The sequence below is a fragment of the Hypomesus nipponensis genome, chromosome 19 (assembly GCF_054491055.1).
Source record: "Hypomesus nipponensis isolate SF chromosome 19, ASM5449105v1, whole genome shotgun sequence".
NCBI classification, from domain to species: Eukaryota; Metazoa; Chordata; class Actinopteri; order Osmeriformes; family Osmeridae; genus Hypomesus; species Hypomesus nipponensis.
This window is the reverse complement of record NC_140379.1, coordinates 13425003-13450425: the sequence shown is the minus strand read 5'-3', so window position 1 is coordinate 13450425 and position 25423 is coordinate 13425003. Positions and strand designations below refer to the sequence as shown.

Sequence of the window (25423 nt, the reverse complement as noted above, 5' to 3'; positions counted from 1 at the left end):
AGAGAAGAATACAGTAGATTACAGCAGGCTTCAGTACAGTGTGGTACAGTGCATTCATGTTTAATGTGATACAGTACAGTCTGTTGTAGTGTAGCTCATTCAAGTACAGCACAGTACATGGTAGTGTTCACGATACAGCACAGCATGGTATCTATTACAGTATAGTGTGTAACAAAATAATACAAGACATTAACAGTATGAGTATTGATTTCTTTTGTGATAAGGGAGAAGGCTGTCTGAGAGAATGTGCAGGTGTGTGTTTGTGTTTAAGGGAGAAGCATGTTAGAGACTTCGCTCTTTCAAACAGGCAATTCACTCTCTCCCTGTTCATCTCGGTTTCTCTCTATCTTCCCTCTATTTCCTTCTCTGTTTCTCTCCCCCCTCTCCACTCTCCATCGGTCTCTCTATCTCATATGTCTATCAGCATAAGAGATGTGGCCTATTTCATTTTACTGTGTCATGAATGTGATCAAATGTCGATACCCCTCCTTATTTCATTCTGTCCTCCCTCCTTTTTCTACTCTGGAAGACTCTCCGCACTCTGATTGGCCCCTTAGCAGGGCTGAGCAATCAGCCTCCATTGGGAAATGGGTTGAAAAAGAATGTATATATAATTTTCAATTCATTTCCCTGGTCACATCAATCTTAAGCTTTACAGTACCTCAGCATCCATTTTCATATTCATGTGCTCAAATAATTATTCATATTTCAGTAGGTTAGATTGCTAGATTTCTGATGCAACATACTAAAGGTAATCCCCAAATGATCTCCCTTTGTCTTTCACTGGCTCACTGTATCTCTATCTTTTTTCTACTGTCTCTCTCTGTCCTCCTTGCGCTGTCCTAGGTTCCAGTCCTACCAGATCAGGCCTTCAGGCTTGAGTCTGAGGCCAGGCCTGACCTTTATGTTTTAAACAGTACTTCTTTCTCTCTCTATCTCCCTCATACACACACACACACTGTATCACGAGACAAAGGAGCAAGCTCCCATATGCCATTAAACGATACATATACAAATAGTACATTGGAGAGTGGAACATAAAAATGATTAACCAGTCAGCAACTCCTGCTGTAGATGCAACCCCAGAGGAAACATCTCAACGATCTTATCTTATCTTTCAATGGGCCACTCTGTCCCACAAATATACTGTCCTCTGGTCATCATGCTATGTTTGTGAGACTATTGGGGAATCAGTCATTTGAAGAGGCCGTTTTCAAGCAAATGGTGAATCAATTAACCAACCAACTACTCTAGACCATGGCTTCATCCACCTAGAAAACACACTGAAACATGAAGAAGAAAAGCATTCCAAAACATGCCAGGCCTGTCTTAAGAGAATGATGTGTTTGGCTGGTCTGGGATCTTAATGCCGCTAACTCCAACCTGTATGGAGCTGAATCAGACAGGTAAAGCATTCATTAAGTCTCTCTGAATGAGTGGGTTCACACGCACAGACACACACATGCTCTCTACACACCCCTCCACACACACACACACACACACTGACAGACACACACACACTGACAGCCAGACACACACAGACAGACACTGCTATAATTAGTGGTGTGCTGGAGGCCAAGCCGGAGTCCAGTGTGGGCTAGAACAGGGAGCTGAGAGCCAGGAGTTTGAGTTATCACTGCTCTGATTCTCTCTCATCACAGTCTCCAGAGAGCTGCCATGGAGACAATCCCCCTCCCGTGAACCTGTGTCAGAATTGGGAGAGACAGGGAGATGGAGACACACAAAGAAAAGGAGACAGAGAGAGAGAGATTGTCCATGTAGGTTTGTGTGTGTGTGTGGGTGTGTGTGTGTGTGCTTTAGACAAGCAATAATAAAGAAAGAGCTAGACCATTAGGTTTATATAACATTTTAGTAACATTTATTTAAGCTAAATACAAAACAAAAACACTGTGGTACAGATCAATTATAAAAACAGAACAATAACAATAACATAAATATGTGATGACCAGTAGAAACTGCTTGGTCCCCTTGCATCTGTATGTAGGAGTGGGTGTGTTTGTGTGTGTGTGCTACAGGTGGTGCTCCAGCCCACCCTCATTCTCTCCAACATAGGGGGGGGGGGGGAGACAAGGGGCTGCTGGGGGTGAGGAGCAGTGGGCAGAATAGGTGAGGGAGGACAGGGGTAAGTGTGATAGCGGGGATTCATGGACAGAGGAGAGACCTATCTGTCAAACAATCGGACAGAGCTCTGTGTGTTTGGAGGGGAAAGGGAGGAGAGGAGAGAAAGAGGGAGAATATGAGTGTGTGTGGGTGCGTGTGTTTGTGTGTGTGTGTCTCAGGGGATCTGTATCTGCAGCTCCTCCTCCTCTTCCTCTGGGTCACTGGCCGGGCCGTCGGGGTGGTCGGGGCTGAAGCGAGCAGACCTCATCTTCCCAAACAGACCTGGGTTGTGCTGCCGACGCAGTCTGGAGAGACACACCAACACACAGTCCACTACTGTCAGTCTGGAGAGACACACCAACACACAGTCCACTACTGTCAGTCTGGAGAGACACACCAACACACAGTCCACTACTGTCAGTCTGGAGAGACACACCAACACACAGTCCACTACTGTCAGTCTGGAGAGACACACCAACACACAGTCCACTACTGTCAGTCTGGAGAGACACACCAACACACAGTCCACTACTGTCAGTCTGGAGAGACACACCAACACACAGTCCACTACTGTCAGTCTGGAGAGACACACCAACACACAGCTAAGACAGGCTGAACAGGATAGAGGAATCTATCACTCACAAGAGATCTTCCTTGAAGAGAATAGAGTGAAAAGACGAAAAGGAGTGACAGAGTGATAGAGTGAGTAAGACCACCAGAGTGACAGAGTGATAGAGTGAGTAAGACCACCAGAGTGACAGAGTGACAGAGTGACAGAGTGACAGGTAAAGGGCTCTAGTGTGTCATCCATGCATGGTCCCGATCTCTCGCTGCAGTCTTAATGATGATTGGTCTAGAGATTGGACTAGCCAATCAGAAAACAGAATCATATTTTAGACTATGGAGAGCAGGCTATAATAGACAAACATGGAACATATCTCTCGCTCCCAGCCACACACATACACACACACGCCCTCATCCCCCCACACACACACCTTTGAGATAAATTATACAGCAGCACTTAGGAACTGAGCTCAGCCAGTGCTGAGAATGAGTCACTTATTCATACATATAGAGGGGGGGGGGGGGGGTAAGAGGGGATTAGGAGGGAAAAGGTGAGGTGTGAAGAGATGAGATGGAAGGATAGCAGAGAGAGAAGGAGAGACCAACCTAGAGAAAGAGAATGAGAGAAAGACAGACATAAAGACAGAGTAAGATAGAGAGAGACAGAGATGGAGAGAGAGAGAGACAGAGAGAGAGAGAGAGAGAGAGAGAGAGAGAGAGAGAGAGAGAGAGAGAGAGAGACAGAGACAGAGACAGAGACAGAAGGAGAGGAGAGATTATGCGCCAGGCATACTGACATCATTTATCAAATTCTGCAGCAGTTGCTTCTCTCATCGTTCTCCACAAAACTTGAGGAACTAATAGAGGAGAAGAGGACTGCAGCAAACAGGCCAGAAACCTCCCAAGGGACGGCTGACGGCTACAACGTCCTATAATTAAGAAGGAATGAAACTTAAATAGAGAGACAGATTGTTGACACTCCCAGGGTTCCGGCAGAACAGGAGAAGCCACTAATCCTTCTTGTGTCACTAACTTTCTAATAAACGATCTAAGAATCATACTAGCACACTAATATACACTAAACCACAATGTATTGAATGCATTCTCATTTTTTTAATGATCAATCTCTCTCTGTCTCTCTCTCTCTCTCTCTCTCTCTCTCTCTCTCTCTGTCTCTCTCTCTCTCTCTGTCTCTCTCTCTCTCTCTCTCTCTCTCTCTCTCTCTCTCTCTCTGTCTCTCCTGTCCTCGTCCTTTCCTTTCCCTCCTCCTGCTGCTTCTCTTCTCAAACCCACCCGTTCTGTTCCTGTCTCGGTCTCTCACTCTTCTTCTTTCCTTTCTCCATTCTCCCATCTCCTCATTCTTCTCATTTTGACTTTATCTGCCTCTTAGATCACATTACAGCCTCAGCACCTCTGCTCCAGTAAACCCACATACACCACACACACACACCCATCCACCCCCCCCCCCACACACACACACACACACAGCTGTCAACATTGGCAGCTTTAAACCCCATCTTTGAGCTCTTACATCCCCAACAGGGAACTGTGGAAGCTGCATAACACACACAAACACACACAAACACACACATCACATTTGCAGTCTGAATCGGCCCCTTGATTGTGCTAAAGAGACAAAGCCACTACAGCGAAGGGAAAATCAATACACAACAACCTCCTTTATTTTCTCTAGTTTCTAATTGGTTGTGGAGGCCAGAGCATTAGGGGCTTACCAAATGCCGGCTGGCCAAAGAAACACACACCCATCAACCTCCACACACAGGTAAATATGAAGATACACACAAAAACATTTTACCAGAGTGCACTTGTAGACCATCAACCTGCCATTCTCAAGACAAGCCATATAAATGTCTTGGTTAATGAGGGCTCTAATCTTCAAGGCAGGAAGACATGAGTCTCACTACACTATCATACAGCCCACTACCTAGATACCCTGACATATAGAGAGCACATGAGAAAGAGAAGCAGTGAGAGAGAGAAGCAAGGAGAGGTAGAGAGGGAGACAGAGGCAGAGAGAGAGAGAGAGACAGACAGAGAGAGAGAAAGAAAGAGAGCATTAGAAAGAAAGACAAAGAGGAGGAAAGACAGATGGAGATCAACAGAAACTGTGAGAAGGAGACCAAACAGACGTGGAAAGAGACACAGAAAGAGAAGAGAGAAGTCTGCTTATGGGCCTCCCCTTGTGTTGCTTTCAGACCATTACACACACATGCCTCAACCCTCCTGGTCGGGCTGGCACCCCTGACCTCAGCGCTGTTATAAGCGCCATAACACTCAGAGGTCAGAGGTCCTGAGAATGTGTGTGTGTGAGAGAGAGAGTGTGTGTGTGTGGGAGCACAAGAGCCAGACAAGTTAATCCAGTCCACTGTTGAATCTATGAGAAGGAAGGACTAACAAGCCACAATAAAACCCCTATTTGCTGAACCAATGATCTTTCCCTCCACTTGTGCACACACAGACACACCCCCTCTGGTGCTAAAGGGGAATTCCTGAGGGACATAGTCTTTCCCGGATCACCTGTCTGATTGTGCAGTATTGATTTAGACATCAGCTTTATGGTTATAGACTAGGCAAGCCTGGTAGAGCGCACCACTGTACAGCCCTGGGGAAGAGGAGAGAGGAGATGAGGAAAGGAGAGAAGAGGAAAGGAGGAGAGACAGAAGAGATAAGATGATAGAGAAATATGTGTAGAGAGAGTCTCACCCAGGTCTACTAACCCAAGTCTTACTCACCCAGATCTAACCAAAGTCTCCTAACCCTGGTCTAACCCAGGTTTACTAACCCTGGTCTACTAACCCAGGTCTACTAACCCTTGTCTAACCCAGGTCAACTAACCCTGGTCTAACCAAGGTCTACTAACCCTGGTCTAACCCAGGTCTACTAGGACTAGTCGACTATCTTGGGTCAACTAAACCAAGTCTCATCTAGGTCTAACCTACAGATCAGACACACACTCAGACATATATACTTACACACACACACCAAGAAGACCTGTGCATGGACAAACAATGTGCCAGTGTGGGAATGCTTCGCCATGGCGACGAGCGTGTCAGTGCTGTGATGGCCTGCAGGGGGCCGGCACCATTTAGCAGCACAGAGACTCTCTGTTACTACGGTAACCTGCAGCTAAGAGGCTTGCGATTGGCTGTTGGGGGGCATGAGCTGGAACGCGGGCAGAATGATAAGGTATAGTGAGTGGGAGAGAGAGACAGAGAGACAGAGAGAGATGGCAGAGAGGAGGGGGCAGTCAGAAAAAAAGGAGAGTGGGCGAACTAGAAAGGGAGAAAAAGGGAAGAGGGCAAGAGAGAGAAAGAGGGAGAGACATATGCATTGTCAGAGAGAGAGAGAGAGAGAGAGAGAGAGACAGAGAGAGACAGAGAGAGAGAGAGAGAGAGAGAGAGAGAGAGAGAGAGAGAGAGAGAGAGAGAGAGAGAGAAAGAACAGAAAGAGCCAGTGGTGGTTAAGCAGGGTGTGTAGCTGATAGACTGACTCTACGGTGAGAGCTAGTGTAGCTGACAGGCTGACACACCAGCCCCACAGTGAGCTAATCTCCTCCTCTACCTCCCATCAGTAGGGCACAGCTGACACACTGCTACACTGCTAGGGACTGGACATAACCTAGCTCTTACAGAGTCCTGACAGCAGTGTGTGTGTGTGTGTGTGTGACAGCCCTACCTGGACTGCAGGTGCTCCAGTTGGACCTGGAGGTTCTCTGACTGTTCCACCTGCTCATCCAGAGATCTCTGCAGCTTCCTGGTCTGGTTGAGGGCCTCATCCAGCTGGCAGACACACACAAGACACGCACGCACACAGACTCACAATGATCCAACTGTCTTCTTGGATTTTTACCATGCCGGAAGCCTCTAATACATCATTCTGCCTGCGTGCCTGCGTGCCTGAGTGCGTGCGTGGGCGCAACCCACCTCGTCCTCGGCCTGCCCCAGCTCCTTCTTCAGCTCCTCCACCCTCAGACGGAGCTTCTTCACCTCGGCCTCGTGCTGCTCCACGCGGCGGTTGGCGTGTGCCAGCTCTGTTGTCTTCTCCTGGTACTGCTTCTTCAGCTTGGCCTGCACATGCCGCATGTCTGCCAGCTCCTGAGCACGGGAGGGGGGGGGGGGGGGAAGGGGGAGGAGGAGGGGGGGGGAAATGGGGGGGGGGGAGGAGGAGGAGGAGGAGGGGAGGGGGGAAGGAGGAGACAGAAGGGGGGGGGGGGGGAGGTGACAGATCGTTAGTCCATTCCACATCGCCGCAAATCAGTTTGACGGTAACCAACGCTGACAAAGCCGGGTGAATGTATTTTCTTTGTTTTTCCAGACTCCAGGATGGGATCCATGGTGCGCTCTACCAGAGGGTCAGTCTCACAGTGTGCCACCTTCCTACGAGAGGTAGAGCGCAGAGGTTTGACATAAGACAGTACTGTACTGTACTCTGCACTGTAACATTGTCTTATGCAACTAAAATGGTCTTCCTCCTATCATTTTTGTTGTGTCAGTGCCTGATGAAAACATGAGGGCCAGACCTTCAGGAGAAGTCCTGGTGAGAGAGCCTCTCAGGAACACTTGATATTACACTGAGCACCTTATCAATAATAGAGCTTGCTCTTCAAGAGCACTTACTGCCCATTCAGCTAATAGCCAAGAAGCTCCAATCACTGCCACGGAAACACAGCAGCTCCCTGGTCGGTGCCAAGGTCCTCCATTAGAAAGCCTTTTTCAAAGCATTTTCAGGAACCAGGAGCTCGACAACAACAACGTTTAGCGTGTTATTCTCTCAACCCTAATTCCTGCAGTCTGAAGACCAGGAGGTTGTATGCAGGCTGCCACACAGCCAGAGAGCAGAGCATGCCTCAGGCCAGAGAGGAGGTGAGAGAAGCACAAATATTTCTGTGTGACTACCTGACGTGTTCTGTTTTATTCCTCACATAATGGCCAACCTGGGTGGAGTGAGCCCCCCCCGAAGAGAATCCCTGAGAGAAGTGCAATTTCCTTTTTTTGTCAGTTTGAATATTGTTCCCTTTCGTTAAAAGAAACAACAGGCAGTGTTCTTTTCTGTTGTCTCTCTCCGACTGCCTTAAATTGAATGTTTCTCACTCACTTGTGACTGTCAAGGGTAGCTACATCACACACACACGCACCTGCACACACGCACACACACACCTGCACACACACCTGCACACACACTTGCACACACATCATGGTTGATAGTGTGTGTTGATATCACAAGGGAAAGGGTTCAAAGGAGACTTCTAAAGATATAGGCTGATTCTCCAACAGAGAGAGAGAGAGAGAGAGAGAGAGAGAGAGAGAGAGAGAGAGAGAGAGAGAGAGAGAGAGAGAGAGAGAGAGAGAGAGAGAGAGAGAGAGAGAGAGAGAGAGAGAGAGAGAGAGAGAGAGAGAGAGAGAGAATAATTTTCTGTTTAAACAAAAAGAGTGGGAGGATGGGAGGGTGAATACAGAAGGGGGATAAAAAAGGGGGGAGGGGAGAGGAGTACATGATTGAAAAGAGAGAAAGGTGGATAAGGAAAGGAGAGGGGGGAGGAGGAATGAAAAGGGGATTGAGGGAGGAGAGGGGGGTGGAGGAAGATGGCATAAATATGTCCAGGACAGAGACGCTGAATAAGAACAAAGGAGATTAAATCAAATGAATTATAAACATGCTAAAGAGGGGAGAAGAGGAGAGGAGGAAGGTAGTTCTGAGCAGCACTGGGGTCAGATCTAGTTCACACCTATCCATACAGGAAGGAGCGCTTCATCTCTTTTGTATGATGGAACAAAGGACATGCATTTTTCAACAAACTGAAGGGACCCATCCCTGTTGTGGGTTTCAGATACCTCCAGCAGCAGCAGATCTCCCCTAACCCCTAACCCTCCACAGACAGGTGACAGCGCCTACACAGAGAAACATACCGAGGGACACAGCCAGTGTCCTGAGTGTAAGAACAGAGAAAGAGAGAGAGAGCGAGGAGAGCAGGAATAGAAGGCTGACAGACAGGGGGGGATGGTAGGAGAGATGGATTCACAGTGGTTTCAATAAAACATGTGAGAGGATAGACTGAATGATCTATGTTGAAGAACACACGCGCGCGCACACACATTTCTGCACACTTCAACACGCAGGCATGCCACATAATCACATACCTGAGTTTTTATTAGAATGACTGATTTAAGCACATTTGAAAGAGTGTGTGTTTGCAGCCGCAATAATGTGGATACAATCAAGAAGAAGTAAAAGGAAGGAAGGAGGAAGGAAGGAGTCAAAAGAGGGAGACATAAAAACTGAAAATTGAAACTGTCATAGATAATACAATTACACTGTTGCACTAACAACCCCCTTCTGAGACCTAGTTAGACAGGGGCAAACACTGCCATATCGTCTCTGTAAATATATAAAGAGGGCTAGATTGACTGGAGAGTGTTTGTGTGTGTCACGTGAGGCAGGCTGTTAAATATTTCTCCTTGACTGGACAGACCCTGAAGTCTGCCACAACATCTGCTCCAATGAAACAAAGACACACCACACACACACACACACACACAGACACACACAAATCGCTCAAATAAGTCAACATGTATGAGCAGTCAGAACAGCCTGATCTCTTCAGGGAAGTACAGACAAAGACCAAGGGAATAACAGTATCCTACAGTGCATACTACATACATGTACACTATATACTACATACTTTACACACAGAAAGAACCAGAACTGAGATTATATATTTATATATATTCTTTTTTTCTTAAACCCTCATATTCCCTCACCCCCTATTGGCTTTTTCATTATATTGAACGTGGGTATAATTCATTCAATCCCACACGCGTACACACATGCATGCGGACATACAGACACACACACACACACACGGAACAGCTTTGAGCGGTAGAACTGGGTTGATTATGAGAAGGCCTGGGGGAGATAGGCCTATTACACTGCTGCAACGGGATTGGTCAGGAACTGCTCAACCCTATGAAGACTGGATGCCAGAGAGATGGAGGGGTGGAGGGAGTGAGGAGGGGAGAGGGGGAGGGATGGAGAGAGGGGGAGGGATGGAGAAATTGAGGTTTGGAAGGAGGGAGAGATGGAAGGGATGGAAGGGATGGAACATGGTTGGGAAGGAGGGAGAAGAGGGATGGAAAGATGGATGGGTAGTATGGAGGGAGGAGCGGGAGGGAGAAGAGGATGGAGCAAGGAAGGAGATTTGGAGGGATGAGGAGGAGAAAGAGGATTTAGGAAAGGTAAGTAGAGAAAGAGGAGAGTAAAGGAAGAGAAGAAAGGAGATAACGAGGATTCTAGTGAACAATGACAGATATCTAACAGTTACTATGGTTATTGATCTGGTATGTTCTCTACCGTTCTGAACACATTCCAAACGAATGCACTTAAAAACAGTATCAGTGTTCAACAACAGAAGGAATACATTCAACTTAGGAAGCTACAGAACCAAAAATGATTTGCCAGTACCTTGAAATGACAAGATTTTATAAAGAAACACAAAGTTAAATACCTACTAATATCACATATGTTCCACAAATATGTATCACTAGTATATACACCAATATATTACTACATATCACTAGTACAGTATGTGTACATTTACAAGTGAGCCCCAGGCTAGGTTTGTTTGTGAGTCAGCAGAGCAGTTACAGGACAGGACTACCAGCAGTAATTGGCTGAGCAGGTGAATAGCCTTGGGGTTGCCCCCGGCAACTACCGCCAATTTCCCGCCGCACCGAGCCGCAGGGCACCCTCGTTACCCCAATTGCAACACCAGCAGACAGACGTCACTTCCACACCACACAGGAACTCACAAGGTAGAGGTTCCCGGGGCTGCTCCTCATTGGCTAGTCCACACAGGAAGTGGGCTTTTCTCTCAGGCAGGTACACCCTGCCTTGTCCTCTGACCTTCTCTTCTCCTGCCTCTCTCTCCCCCCCCCTCTCTCTCTCTTTCCCCCCCCCCTCTCTCTCTCTCTCCCCCTCTCTCTCTCTCTCTCTCTCTCTCCCCCCCCCCTCTCTCTCTCTCTCTCCCCCCCCCTCTCTCTCTCTCTCTCCCCCGCTCTCTCTCTCTCTCTCTCTCCCCCCCTCTCTCTCTCTCTCCCCCCCCCTCTCTCTCTCTCTCTCCCCCCCCTCTCTCTCTCTCCCCCCCCCCTCTCTCTCTCTCTCATGTTGCTGACATACAGCACACTCCCTCCACTTCCTCTCTCTCTCCTGTCTTCTTTTCCACTCAGAGGATTAACATCATCTTTTCAGAAAGCAGTGGAGAATGTTTGAAGACTTAAAACAGACTCACACGTACACACGCACACACACACACACATACACACACACACGTAAACACACAGTTATCTCAGTGGTCCAGCCTCCAATGCCTGTTGCCTTCAATTAGCTCAGCTCCTGACTGGAATCTGGATAAGTGCCTCTCTTTGCAGTACAGGAACACTTACAGACTTACTGTAGCAGGCACACACACACATAAGCACACACACACGCATGCACACACACAGAGAAGAGCACACACACGCATGCACACACACAGAGAAGAGCACACACACACGGGCACACTGATTCCCTACATGCTACCTCTGCTTGTAGGACTGTGTTTGTGGCACTGCTCTCTGTTGTTTTCCATTTACCACCTGCTGGGCTTCTGAGAGCCTGCATGTGTGTGTCTGTGTGTGTCTGTGTGTGTCATCGTGTGTCAGTGTGTGTGTTTAGGAGCTGCATGGCTGTCTGTGTGTGTCTGTGTGTGTCTGTGTGTGTCTGTGTGTGTCAGTGTGTGTCAGTGTGTGTCTGTGTGTGTCAGTGTGTGTCAGTGTGTGTGTCAGTGTGTGTGTTTAGGAGCTGCATGGCTGTCTGTGTGTGTCTGTGTGTGTCAGTGTGTGTCAGTGTGTGTGTTTAGGAGCTGCATGGCTGTCTGTGTGTGTCTGTGTGTGTCAGTGTGTGTCAGTGTGTGTGTTTAGGAGCTGCATGGCTGTCTGTGTGTGTCTGTGTGTGTCAGTGTGTGTCAGTGTGCGTGTTTAGGAGCTGCATGGCTGTCTGTGTGTGCATGCACATGTTTGTGCTCTTATGTGTCGGCATGTGTCCTTGTGTGTGTGTGTGATGTGAGTATGTGTGTGTCAGGATACAGTATGTGTGTGTGTGTGTGCTGCAGCGTGTGTCAGGGGGTGTTCATATATAACCCAGTGGGTAGGTTGTCATTTTCTCCTCCCAACCACACACACACTACCTGCCTCTAATAGGCCCACTTAGACTGACGGAGGGCACAGCTCTATCACACACACTGGCACACACCAGCAGACACACACACACACATTGACTCACAGCAGGCATTAAATGGAAAAACACCAAGAGAGAAGCCCAAGCTATAATATCATTTCACACCAACTAACCCCAGATGTTGCCAGCACACACCAGGAGAGCACATTTGCATACATACACACACCCATACCCACACACACATACACACACACACACACACACACACACTTATATGCATAAGTATTTAGAGTCCTAATGAACATAGCTAATGTGACCTGTTAGTCATAGGCATCAGTTTGAGTGGCTCCATCTGTCAGGCAGAGCAGCCAAACACCGAAGAAGAGAGCTCTCTATGGCCTCATCCATCACAGAGATCTGTGATCAGCTGCTCAGGCCTGAGTCCTGGGGACAGTGGTGGTGGTGGTGTGTGGGTGGGGGGGGGGGGGGGGGCTGTCAGAGTGCAAGAGGAGCAGCTGTGTGTCTAATGTGGCTGTCTTGGCTCTGGGTGGGTTTATCAGTATTAATGGGATGTGGGGGGCAAAGGGATGGGGGACACGGGTGCGGAGGGGCGTGGGGGGGGGTGTCAAGGGGGGAATAGCTTCTGGAGTAGCAATGTATCTTGTGCACGCCTTCATGTGTACAAGCATACGAGCATGTACGCATGTGCAAACACATTAGGGCTGAGGGGGGGTGTGATCCTGTCTTTGTGACGTCGAAGGTGGAAAAAATATGACCTGTAGTAAACTCCCATCGCCCTTTCCTCATCAGACATTCTCTCTCTCTCGCACACACTCAAACACACACACACACATCTAGGGTGACTTCAGCCTGCATTACAGTAAATGTATTTGTCATGTATGGCGGTGACTGCGCGTGGCAGACGTAGAGTGGTAGAAGACACCAGGATTTAGAGCTGGGCTCCTCTGTCACCTTCAGCACACTCCCAGACTGATGCAGGGGAGAGACGAGACTAGGAAAGCACAAAGAGGTCTCAGAATGAACTACACCGACACCCCCCCCCCCACACACACACACACACACAGATGGAAGAACAACGGAGGGGAAAGGCAGATCTCTATGGGGATGCTGGCAACCGTGTGTTTGTGTGTGTCTGTGTGTGTGTGCATGTGTGTGCGCGTGTGTGTTGGCTAACTTGGCATATAGAACCAATGTCACACACTGTCTCCACAAAATAAGGGTCCAACTCTTACACACACACACACACTCACAGAAAGATACACGCACAGACACCCAGACACACAGAGGAACATCCACACAAACACACACACACACACACACAGACGGACACACACCACCCCCAACAGGCGGAGGTGTGTGTGCTACAAGGCAAAGGAGAGGTGGAACTGAGAAATCCTAATGAGAGAGACCTCAGAGCGAGCTGACGCTGTTAGCCCTTCTGAGGAGGCAGGAAGACGCAGCTCTGCCAGCAGCCTGGAGAAGACGCCACAAGGCTGTGATTGTGTTCATGCATCAACACCTCTCCATGTAGTTGGGCCCGCGATGACACTCATGTATCAATACCTCTCTCTTTTACCAGTTCAATCGATGGGCTTGGGCTCGAGATGTCTTCCACACAACAATAACACAAGTTGGATGCTACACAAGATGACAGACCGTGCACAAAGAGATACTGTGGGTGACAATAAAGAGTGGACACACACACACACACACACACACACACATACAGCAGTCCCATTCCCTGTGTTCTCCCCCAGGCAGTGTGTATTACTGAGGGACAGCGAGCATCAATCTCAGAGTGGACCATCTTGCCCAGGGTCTGGGCCGGGAGATGATTCTGGTATCAATCACACTTTGTTCTGTGTGTGTGTGTGTGTGTCGGCCCAGTGTCTTAATCGCTCGGTGTGCTTTCCTCTCCGTCCCGATCGATAGGCTGCTCTCAACGCCACACGGAGACAGATCCATCACACACACTGTCCGCGTCCACCGCTGTGGCATAGCAGGCTGTTGGTCGTGGAGCGAGGGGAGGAATTGAGCCGTATAGAGGATCTAGAGTCGTATAGAGCTTTGAGGAGTAGTGTGTGTATAGGAGGGTAAAGAGGTGTTTAGAGGAGGATAGAGGGGTGGAGAGGTGAGGGCTTTAGAGTACAGAGTGGTATGGATGAGTCTAAAGGGGTATTGAGGGGTGTAGAGGATGTGTCGCATGTCGGCGGGATCTGACCCTCACCTTGTTCCTCTCAAACAGCTCCGTCTGGATGGTCTTGAGGTCGGTGTCGAGGGCGCTGGCGGCCTGGCGGCGTTTGCGCGCCAGCTGTTCCTCCAGGTCCTCGGTCTGCGCACGCAGCTTCTTGTTGTCGCGCTCCAGCGCCAGCTTGTCCGTCTCCAGACGCTCCCGCCGGCCCCACTCCGCCGCGTTCTCTACCTGCAGACGCTCCATCTAGAGGGGGGGGGGGGAGGGGCAGGCGACGAGGCGACAAGGGGGGGAGAGGGACCAAGAATGAGGAGAGTAGGGGAGGTGGGAAGGGAAGGGAGAGAGGAAGACACAGAAAAGAGAGACAAGAGAGATTTGTTTCTAGCTATGCATGGACTCTCATCAATGGCAAACAGAAGAGATGAATAATGCAAGCCAACAGAAATCAGGCAATGACTGTGAAAGGTGCCAGAGGTGTTCAGAGAGAACTCTGACTCACGGACTGTTATGGACTACCTCACCTTCAATGTTACAATTGAAGTGGGGCTGGGGGGCTTCACACTGTCATAAGAAAACTTTCTACGTTCATTCCTATTGGTGTTACCCCCCCTCCACACACACACACACACACACACACCATCGACCCTTGGAGTCTGCCCAGACCTCTAACCCCGTAGGAGCGCTGCTCACCTCGGCCCGCAGCTCAGCCAGCTTCTTGTCCATGTTGGTTCTGGCCCCCAGCTCATCCTCCAGGTCCTCACACATCCGGCCCAGCTCATCCTGGTGCATCTCCTTCAGCAGGTTCACCTGGGGCACAGAGTCCCAGCGTCACAGAGCGTGTGTGCGTGGGTGTGTTTGGGTGGTAAGGTGTGCATTCGTGTGTATATTTGTGTATGTATTGGGTGTCTTGGGGGCTAACACAGGGGCCAGCGTTCAATTCCGGCCTGGGTTATTTCCTGCATGTCTTCACCTCTGTCTCTCCTTGTGTTCCCACCTCTCTCTCCAAATGTATTATAATTAAAACCGAAAAAAGCTATATATTTGTGTGCACAGTGTGTTTGTGCGCGTGTGTGTGTGAGTGTGTGTGAACGCCTGTGTGGGCCACCTTGTCCCAGCTCAACCTCAGATACTTTAACTTCAACTCATTTCGGATTCACCTGCCCTGCTGCCCTTCACTTCACTCCTCGTCTCATTAAACAGTCATTACTGATCGCTCTCCATCCATCTTATCTCCCCCCTCTATCACCCCGTCATTGCCCTGTCTCTCGCCCCCTCCGCACGGCAGCCCCTCTCTTGTGCCCTCAGTCCCATTCAGGGTGTTTCTCACCCGGCCTCCACAGACAGACAGACCAGCCCTGCACGAGCGTGGGCCAAGCGTGCCTGTCTGTCTGCTGGCTGATCTCAGAGCTCCACCTAGAGCCAGACTCCTGCTACTACACCCTCTATGGGAGCCGGGTGAGAGGCGGACAGAGAGGTAGAAAGGAGTATGGAGGGGTTTAGAGGGTTACAGAGGAGATTGAAATGGATGTATAGGAGTATAGAGGGGTTTAGAGGGGTGTAGGGGAGGATAGAGAGGTATAGAGAGGCAGAGAGAAACATCCAAGCCTTGCCTGTTTAAGGGTCTCCTGCTTGGTCTTGTTTAGCTCTTCATATTTGAGCTTCCACTGGCTCAGCTCTGCCTCCAGCTTCTCTATGTTCTTAATGAGGGCATGTTTATCTCTGGAGAGAGAGAGTGAGGGGGAGAGAAAGAGAGAGATTGGGGTATGGGTTACTTTGAGGGCATGGCAAGAGTCCAACAGGTAACGACAACATTCGCAAACACAAACTAGATCTTCCAATCTCTCCCACCCTTTCTTTTTTCAACTTTCTCTCTTTTTCTCTCTCCACCCCTTACTCTCGCTCCTTCAGCAGGACCTTCTGTGACTCGTCGAGGCGTAGCTGAAGAGCGTTGAGCTTGCCGGAGTCTTCCTCCAGCGCGCTGATGTCGTCCCAGAGCAGACGACTCCGGTCCTGACGACTCAGCGGTGAGCGCAGGCTGTTGGCGCTGCGGGCGTCCCACGAGTCTGGACCCTCCCCTTTGGACCGCAACACTGACTCTAACAACTCCAAATCCTGGAAAGGAGGGAGGGGGACAAGAAGAGGAGGAGGGAGGAGAGCATGTGGGAAGGGGGAAGAGGGAGACGTGCGTGTGTGTGGGTGTGGGGGGGGTGGTGGTTGGGGGAGGGAGTACAGAGAGAGAGGTTACATGATGTTAGGTCAGAGTTTAAAAAAAAGCACATGAATACTGCAGCTGTTCACTCCCACCAGCAGATAGCGCCAGATGCTTTTCACAGCAGTGCATGCTGGCTGCATCTCCATGCTGAGCCCGGGCTGAGCCACATGTGGAAGCACTCAGAGCGTGTCTGAGGCTGAGAGGAACAATGCAGGAACAGGAAATGGATGTCGGAGAGCGGCCCCTCCTGTCCAGCTCACAGCACTGTTTATCTAACCTGATTTATTACACATGGCTGTCTGAGGGGAGGTCTGCGGTGGGTGGGTGGGTGTGTGTGTGTGACTGTGTGTCTGTTCCTCCAGGTTAGGTCGTCATTATTTTCCATGTTCTCTTTGGCTCCTGGACGAGAGAAACTGAGAAGTTATCACTATAATTACCCATGCCCGAAGGGTAGCTCTCCCGGTTACACTCCTGTGTGGTGTAAGCAATGGGGTGTGTGTTACCATGGAAACCACAGCCCCCACTAGGTGAAGGTCATATCTGATTGGTAATGACACTGATCTGTATTCACAGCTGCTTCAGCCAAACCTTCGCAGCATTGGTTAGCGGTGTGTGTGTGTGGATGTGTGTGTGTGTGTGCAAGAGAATACAACTAAGCAGTGAGAGCTCCTTGCCAGGAAGCACAGGAGACACACCCATCCTAAAAACAGAAACATGAATCTAAATTGTGTTCCATTCTGGACCAGAATCTGGATCTCAAGTTTCTGGACCTTCTTCTAGATCTGGAGTCTCTAGATCTGCACCTGGATCTAGACTCTGGACCAGATTCTTGATCTAAAGTCTTTATATCTCTACCAGGTCTCTGCTGTGGGGATACGGTAGCTGTAGCACTGCAGAACTATCTGTCTGGGAGACCCCAGGGGCAGACCATGATATGTTCTGTATTTGTGTGTGTGTGCGTGTGTGAGGGGATTCTATTTTAGGACCAAATCCCCTCCAGAGTAGCTAGTCTCTATTCTTTTTTATTCTCTTCTCTGCTTTTCTCTTCTGTTTTGTTCCCTCCAGTTAAGAGACCTCAGTGTGACACAGTTCTAGGCTCTGCAGCGAACCACACCTGCTGTGCTCACATTGACGTGATTTAATGTGTGTGTGTGTGTGTCAGAGAGAAAACGAGCGAAAGAGAGAGAGAGATTTTCATTTAGATGATGAAACACTAATAAGTGAATTTGTTCTTTTGAAGTCATGTGACCTGGCTAGCACAGCTGGATCTTCACCACTTTCATCTACAAGAACAAAGTTTAGCCCGGTCCAGTAGCTGGGATTTGGTTTAACTTGTTATGGATTCTGATGCAGGAAGCTCCGTCAGAGGAACTCAGAGAGGTGTGTGTTGTAGGTTCTGTGGTTCTAGAATGTGACCCACCTTTTGTCTGTCTAGTTTGTCTGTCCCCACGTCTCTCACTGGCTCCTGTTCCGGCGAGCCAGGCCCCTCCCCCACCCTGCCAGGCCCCTCACCCTCCGTAAGCCCCACCCTGTCCTGCGTACTGTCTGCAGCGGGCTGTGAGGAAGAGGAGGACGGGGAAGGCGGGGTCGAAGAGGGCACGGGGAGGGCGTGGGAGGGGGAGGAGGAAGAGGCGGACTGGTCGGCACGGAGACGCAGCGCGTCCTGTCGGAGGGTCTCGTTCTCGGAAGCCAGTTCCTGTCGCTCTCGCCGTGCGCCCGTCAGCTCCTTGGTCATGGCGTCCAGCCGCTGGCGGAGCTGGCGCACCTCGTCACGGGCACGGTTGCGCTCCGAACGCACCTGAGGGTGGACAAGCTCGGGGTGTCAACAGTGTCTGTCACCAGAGGGGAACAGGATTCTCCTGTATGAGGAGGAGGAGCTGAGGGTGATGGCTAATGTGCCTTCTGTTTAGCATTGTCATTCTCTTCATCAGCATCATTATCGCCATACTCCTATCGCAGCTCCTCTTCTATCGTCATCCTCTATCGTCATCCTCTTTCATCATCCTACTCTTCATCATCACCACCACCACTATCATCATAATCTACCTCCTCCTCCATCATCATCATCATCATCATCATCATCATCATCACAACCATCATCTCCACCACCCCCATCTTCATCTTCATCATCATCATCATCATCATCACAACCATCATCTCCACCACCCCCATCATCGTCTTCATTATCCTCACCTTGCTCCACTTCTCCCTCCAGTTAGCGGTGCAGTCTGACCACCACCTCATGGTCTTCTCCATCTGGGCCGCCCGGGCCCTGGCCTCCTCCAGTTCCCTCAGCCTCAGCTCCTCTCTGCTCTCCCAGTCTCCCCCCGCCTCCCCCAGGCCCAGGCCCAGCCCCGGGGACAGCAGCAGGGGGGGGCTGGAGCTGGGGGTGCCCCCCGTGGGGCTGGGGGTGTGGGTCAGGCTGTCAGGGGAACGGACCCCCCGGTCAGGGCCCAGTCCCAGGCCACACAGCAGGCCTGAACCCCCCGACTTGGAGGCCTCGGACAGGTGGGGGCTGGGGGTGTGGTTCATGACGGAGCCGATGGTGAGGACGAGGACGATGAAGAGGAGGATGAAGATCAGGGGAAAGAGGGGGGATCTGAGAGAGGGGCTGCTCTCAGGACTGCATGGCCCTCCTCTGTAGACCTGCTCCCTAAACAAACACAACAACAACAACAACAGTTAGAGTCTAAACAAATCATCCGTCATCGGTCCTGCACTCGTTATTTTCTCTACATCTTCTCTACCTTTATTCAGCTATCCACCCCTTCCTCTTTCATTAACGTGACCTAGACACTATGGCCTCAATGAGTAACTAGTTACTGTAATGCTGTACAGCGGTCTGCTCAGTTCTTATAAGCTGGTCTGATTTCAGTCTGGTCGGGCTGAGTCCAGTTGGGACCTTTATGTCAACCCTGATCCAGGACCAGCCCCAGCAGCCTAGAGATGAGCAGTCACATGGATGAGATTATCAAGCCCTCCCACATTCTGATGGAACTTAAACAAGCCAATTATGAGTGAGGCATCTACCAATACCATGGCAACTGCGTAAACCTAATGACCTGAAGCATGTCCATTCACACCTCAGTCTGACACCATGGCAACCAGGAAATCCAGAAGCACTCACACAGCAAAAGCAGACCAATATACTGTGTGTGTATGTGTGCGTGTGTCTTTTTGAGCGTGTGTGTATGTGTGTGTGGTTTAATAGAACCCATGCATGACTGACCTCCAGTTTAATTACTTTCCCCTGCTTCAGGGAAAGCCCTTTTCATTATAATTCAAACAAGAACGTATCTTCAAATGAAACAGACATACACACAAACTCACGCACATTTTAACACACACATAACCATCAATACAAACAAACATCAATAAACATTTTAATCAACAAAGGATCCCATCTGGACCACAGACAGTGGCTGCTGTCCTCTACACACAAACACACGCTCACACACACACTCACACACACACACAATCTCAATGGAGAATAAGAAGCTCCAGAGAAGGAGAGAAAGAAGGGATGAGAGTGAAAGAAGATGGGGGGAGGACCAGACAGTAACCTGAGCTGAATCAGGGTCAGACACAGTAGAAACCAGACCTAGAACAGGGGAGACAGAGAGAAGGAGGGGGGGGGTGATTAAAGATGGGAAGCAGGGGAAGGGAAAGCATGGAGAGCATGGAGGGAGGGAGGGAGGGAGGGAGGGAGGGAGGGAGGGAGGGAGGGAGGGAGGGAGGGAGGGAGGGAGGGAGGGAGGGAGGGAGGGAGGGAGGGAGGGAGGGAGGGAGGGAGGGAGGGAGGGAGGGAGGGAGGGAGGGAGGGAGGGAGGGAGGGAGGGAGGGAGGGAGGGGTGAAAGTAGAACATGATGAAGAAAGGGGAGGTGGACAGAGAGAGAGATAGAGAGAGAAAGCGAGCGAGAGAGAGAGAGGAAGCAGGAGAGGGAAGGAGACTGTCAGGCTGGGGGGTACAGTAGAGTACATGGTTCTGGTTAAGTGTGTAATCTGACCCTCATCAGGGGCTGACAGGAAGGTAGGGAGAGCGGGAGCGTGAGAACAGAGACATGGCAGAATGACTAGGAGGGAAACAGCAAGACCAAAAAGTGAGGGAGCATGTGGAAGGGCGAGGGTAAAGAGAGGAACAAAGAAGAACAACTAAGAGACGAAAGACAGAATCCGAGAGAATATGTGAACAAGGAATTGGAGTGGATAATGAAAACGCTCGTACCCATACCAGTCACTGGCTGTCCGCATATACACACACTAAACATACACACTTAAAACACTCTATTCAGCCAACGTTACGAACAAACGTGGAACAGAGTTAAAACAGATAGTATGTTTCTAAACTAAGACAGAGAAACCATATCATCTAAGAGATGACCGACTCAGAAAAGAGGATGAGGAATACTAAAGCAGCTTGTCTCCGTCTGGGAGCTCTTTGCCTGTCAATACAATCCTCTCCTAGACCGTGGTCCCATGCGTCAGCGACCCCAGAATTAAACGCTTCTATAAATAAGATGGATTCTTCCAGAAGGCTCTCTCCACTAACCAAGCCCATCTGAAGGAGCCGCGGCTGGGCAGCAGAGCCAGAACACTCTGCATGTCGCAGGACCTCCAACACCGACAGACAGAGAGTCTTGTCAGAACCAGACAGGCTCGGGGGCTCAACGGTTATGAGTGTGTACCACACAGGCTGAGGCCTGGGTTTGATCCCTGCCCGGACCATTTCCTGCAGGGCTTGTCACAGTGCTCTAGTTTACCAGGATGATATACACTGAGGTATGGGAGGCGATACTCAACGTGCTCGCTCTCTAATGTTGCTCTCGCGGGCCCAGCAACACCTGCACCAGGAAATGAGGTCATGTTTTGCTCTGGTCGGAATTGGTCACATGATCACAGGAGGGGTATTGGGATCATGAGCCAAGGGAACGTTCTCCATCCACCCCTGCACCCCTCTTTCCTCATACCCCCTCCCCTTTGGGTTAGTGTGTGCAGGAACAGGCTAAGATGAACATTTGTCACCGCCAGTTCATTCCTCTGGTGAGAAACGAATGTGGCCTACATTCCCAGCTGATATCTAGGTCTTTTGCTATCCGCTACATTGAGAGGGAGGACCAGGCCCCTGCCCTAGGCTAGTCCAGCCTCCGCAACTGACAGAGGGGGACAAAGACAGGGTCTGACCAGCAGGACAGGGGCCAGGGGTCAAGGGTCAGGGGTCAGGTGAGGGCCACTCTGGGGTCGCACTCCTATGGAGAGGAAGTGAGAGGCGCAGGACTGCACAGCTGGCAAGCTGCAACAAAGGATAGAAAGGTTAACGTTTCTGTGTGTGTGTGTGTGTGACACACATTGGTCCACACTCTTCAGATGATCCAGTAGAGAGACAGTGGCTCATAAACTGTCTCACTTCAGGCTAACACCAGGGGGCGGTAGTGAGGCGATTTGCGGTGCTGCCCTGCAGGCAGACGTGCATGATTAAAGAGATGAGTGTTAATTAACTCTGATGCTAATCTCGCTAAAGCTAATGGCACAGTATAATGCCGCTGGGCTCTATGAGCCTACAGGCACAAGCCGTCTTCCAATTCCACCAGTTATCAGAGTTGTCTCCTTCTATTCCTGCCCCTCTCTACCTCTCTGTATGTTTGTCCTTTCTCCTGGCTCTCTATGCCCTGTCCTCTACAGTGTATCACTGTATCATCCTGTCACTGTTCATAGGACAGAAATCCTCTGGGCAGCTGGCACAACCCTGGGAACATCCCGAAATAGAACACACACACGCCCAGTCACCCTCAGGACCACAGTCCTTTCACTGGAAAATACAACTGTACTACTGCAAGAGAGGTTACTTAGAACACATTCGTCTATGACACCAATAACCTGGATATCTCCTGATGGAAGAATGGAGATGAGGGAGGTGGGGAGGTGGGAGGGGAGTGAGGGAGAAGAGGGGAGATAGGAGGGGAGATGGGAGGGGAGTGAGAGGGCGAGTGAAGGAGGAGAGGAGGAGATGAGAGTTTCTGAGAGCAGCAGATGGCAGAGGTTTCCCCTCTGGTGATAAAAACACGCAAGCTGGCTGGCTGGCTGATTTACAGCCAAGTCGGCCTACCATCAGCCGTGTGTACACACACAAACACACACACACATCCAGAGAACAACCCAAGTGATTTGCTCTCAGTCCAATTGGCAGGGAAAAGGAGAAGCTGTTGAATAGGACAAGAGATGGAAAGGGAGGGGGAGATAGACAGTTGTGGCATGTGTGAGGACCAGGTTTACGTAAACATGTAGGAATGTGTGAATGAATGTGTGAGTCACTGCAGCCAGTGGCAACAGGACCATCAAAAGGAAACACGGAAGCTGTCTTCATTTCAACACCATGTTCTATCACTTCCAGGACCTTGGACAATGTGTGTTTGTTTGTAGTCTGAGTTTGTACTGTATCATTAATAGATGACGTGACAGTTTTCCCCCTCTGCTGAGATCAAATGAAGCATGTTTGGCACCAGTCGCCCCAGAACCAGAGTTCTGGCCAGCTCTGTTCTTGGGATCGACACCAGCGGAGGGAAATAGCACAAATCATGTGACCCGTGAAACAGACCCTGGCAGGAAGGAACACAAGCCCATGCCATGCTGGAGAAAGACGTTGGTGTGTGTGTTTGTGTGGTGTGTGTGTGTGTGTGTGTGAGGGAAGGAGAAAGAGAGAGACAGAGATATAGTCAAAGAGAGTGAGAGAGAACGTTTTTTTGATTTCTAAACGTCTTTATTGTCCAGCCAAAACTGTCAGATTCCGAGCAGTTACCCCACCCTGGACAAGAAAACCTACATAATCACATTGATGCAGGGTAGCTGAGAGAGAGAGAGAGAGAGAGAGAGAGAGAGAGAGAGAGAGAGAGAGAGAGAGAGAGAGAGAGAGAGAGAGACAGAGACAGAGACAGAGACAGAGACAGAGACAGAGACAGAGACAGAGACAGAGACAGAGACAGAGACAGAGACAGAGACAGAGACAGAAACAGAGACAGAGACAGAGACAGAGACAGAGACAGAGAAACTGAGTTACAGTAAAGAGATAAAGAGATAAAGAGATAGTAACTCCCTCCAGGTTCCTCCAGGCTACCATTCACCTCAGTATTAATGAGTCAATCAGTGAACAGGGTACTAGGATGCTACAGCGCTGCTGCATGAACAGAACTCCTGCTTATCTGTTCACAAACCGCATGTGCAAGAACAGACATGCTCGACAGAGCACATCAATATCTTTCTCTCTCTCTCACAGAGTCCCTCACAGAGTCTCTCTTTCTCAAGCTTTAAATCATTTACTTACTCATATGCAAGTACACACACATACGTACACACATGCCCAGACAAACACACACACCCACGATGCACCTTCTCCCCACCCTTCCCTTCATGTGAGAGCAACATGCCTACCAGGAATCCACTTGTTTGAATATGACTATTCCCTCCCTCACACACACATTATATTTCCTCCTGTCTTTTCATTTGAACTTCACTGTATTCCCAGTATTACACCAAATGGTGTTTGGAAATCTCTTTCTGTTTCTATCTCTCTTCCCCCTACCATTCCCCTCTCTCCCCCTCCCCTCCCTTCCTTCTTCCTCTCTCCTGCCATCCCTCCCAAGCTCATAAACTGCCCCCTCGCTCCCCTATTGGGTAATAAACTCATTGACAGGCACATCTGTCCTCTGACCTTGTGCTGGGCCTGGGCTGGGCCACAAACACACCCAACGGCAATCAAGCAGCAGCGAGCCAGGAGGGAGAGAAGCCCGAGAGTTCCAAACGACTCGTGTCATTTCGCCCATCTCCCGACACACATCATCCATCCGTCCCTTCACAAACTTCTTTCCCCTTTAATTGTCTCATCCTTTACTTCTGACATCCCTCCACCTCTCCTTCCTTCTCCCCGTCAGATTCACGCAGCGCACACGCGCACACACATACACACAAACTCCACAGAGGCCAGCCCCAAACTCAAGTAAGGCTCTGTCTCCCTCATGCACACCCAGAACTCAGGACTGCTTATCTGGCTAAGATTACAGTAGAGTCAAGGCCTGCTTAGACGTCAAAGTCATGTGGTTTGTAGTCAGGGTTACACACACACAGACACACACACACAAGTGGGGATACATACAGGCCTACAGAGAGGTATGTATGCATGCCTCTCCCCTTAACAGCTCCTGGCTTCAAGCATGAGACCCAGTAGGGTCTGACATTTTGATGACACAGGTGTAAACCAAAATTGGAAAATAAAAACGCACACCAAACACACACACAGAGAGAAGGACATCTCAGGGTTAAAGGGTTGTTGGAGCAGTGTGAGAGATGCTGCATGTCTACAGACAGTACAAGGAGAGGGGAGGGAGTGTGTGGGAATGTGGTGAGAGCTGATTGTAGCAGAGCTCTTTCACAGGATTTCCTCAATCACACACTGAAAACCTTTCAGTGAGAAGCAGCTCTCTGAGGTCGGGGAGCGGGGGTGGAGGGGGACCATGGTTGGACCACAACCCTCCTCCTACTCCTGAGAGCACCCAGGCCTGGATCGTATCTAAGGGGCAGGTCTTGGGTTCTAGAACGGTTCCCCCAACCGCATGAGTCAGCTGGGCGGGAATGCACCGAGTCTGGTTAGAACTTGGTGTAACCATGGAGACCGGTTAGGCCCTGGTGTAACCGTGGAGACTGATTAGGACCTGGTGTAACCACGGAGATTTGTTAGGATCCGGTGTAACCATGGAGTTATACTTCTTAAATCAAGTGAGTTATAAGTTTAATGATCTGGAATTTGCATCCATCCTACATTTAAGACAGATTCAATTTAAAGTTTCAACTTTTGAAAGCAAGCCAGAGACATTTGTGAACATCAAAGGTTTGTAGAAGAGGAAAAAACAGATTCCAAAGATTCGTAAACAGAGCCACAACTCAGAGCCACACCTCTTCTCACCAAAGACCCCAACCCCCCCCCCCCACACACACACACACACACCCTAGTCCCAGACACAGGTACTAGACTGACTCATAACTCTGTCAGCCTCTCCTCCTCTGTCCTCCTCCTGCGGCTCCTTTCTCCTCTCTG

The 25423-nt window shown here is 49.8% G+C and overlaps 1 protein-coding gene across 1 annotated transcript in view; it reads right to left on the bottom strand.

Moving 5' to 3' along the window:
- Positions 1-1856: 1856 nt before the first annotated feature.
- ccdc102a (coiled-coil domain containing 102A) overlaps positions 1857-25423 on the bottom strand; it is a 32507-nt gene continuing 8940 nt past the window's right edge. Inside the window, exons 2-10 of the mRNA XM_084681512.1 lie at positions 18534-18993; positions 17761-18138; positions 16023-16240; positions 15739-15847; positions 14819-14935; positions 14165-14374; positions 6630-6800; positions 6382-6485; positions 1857-2426 (exon numbers count right to left, since the gene is read on the bottom strand). Coding sequence (XP_084537638.1) covers positions 2297-2426; positions 6382-6485; positions 6630-6800; positions 14165-14374; positions 14819-14935; positions 15739-15847; positions 16023-16240; positions 17761-18138; positions 18534-18872 — 1776 coding nt within the window. The 5' untranslated portion in view covers positions 18873-18993 and the 3' untranslated portion in view covers positions 1857-2296. The remainder of the gene's footprint in view (positions 2427-6381; positions 6486-6629; positions 6801-14164; positions 14375-14818; positions 14936-15738; positions 15848-16022; positions 16241-17760; positions 18139-18533; positions 18994-25423) is intronic.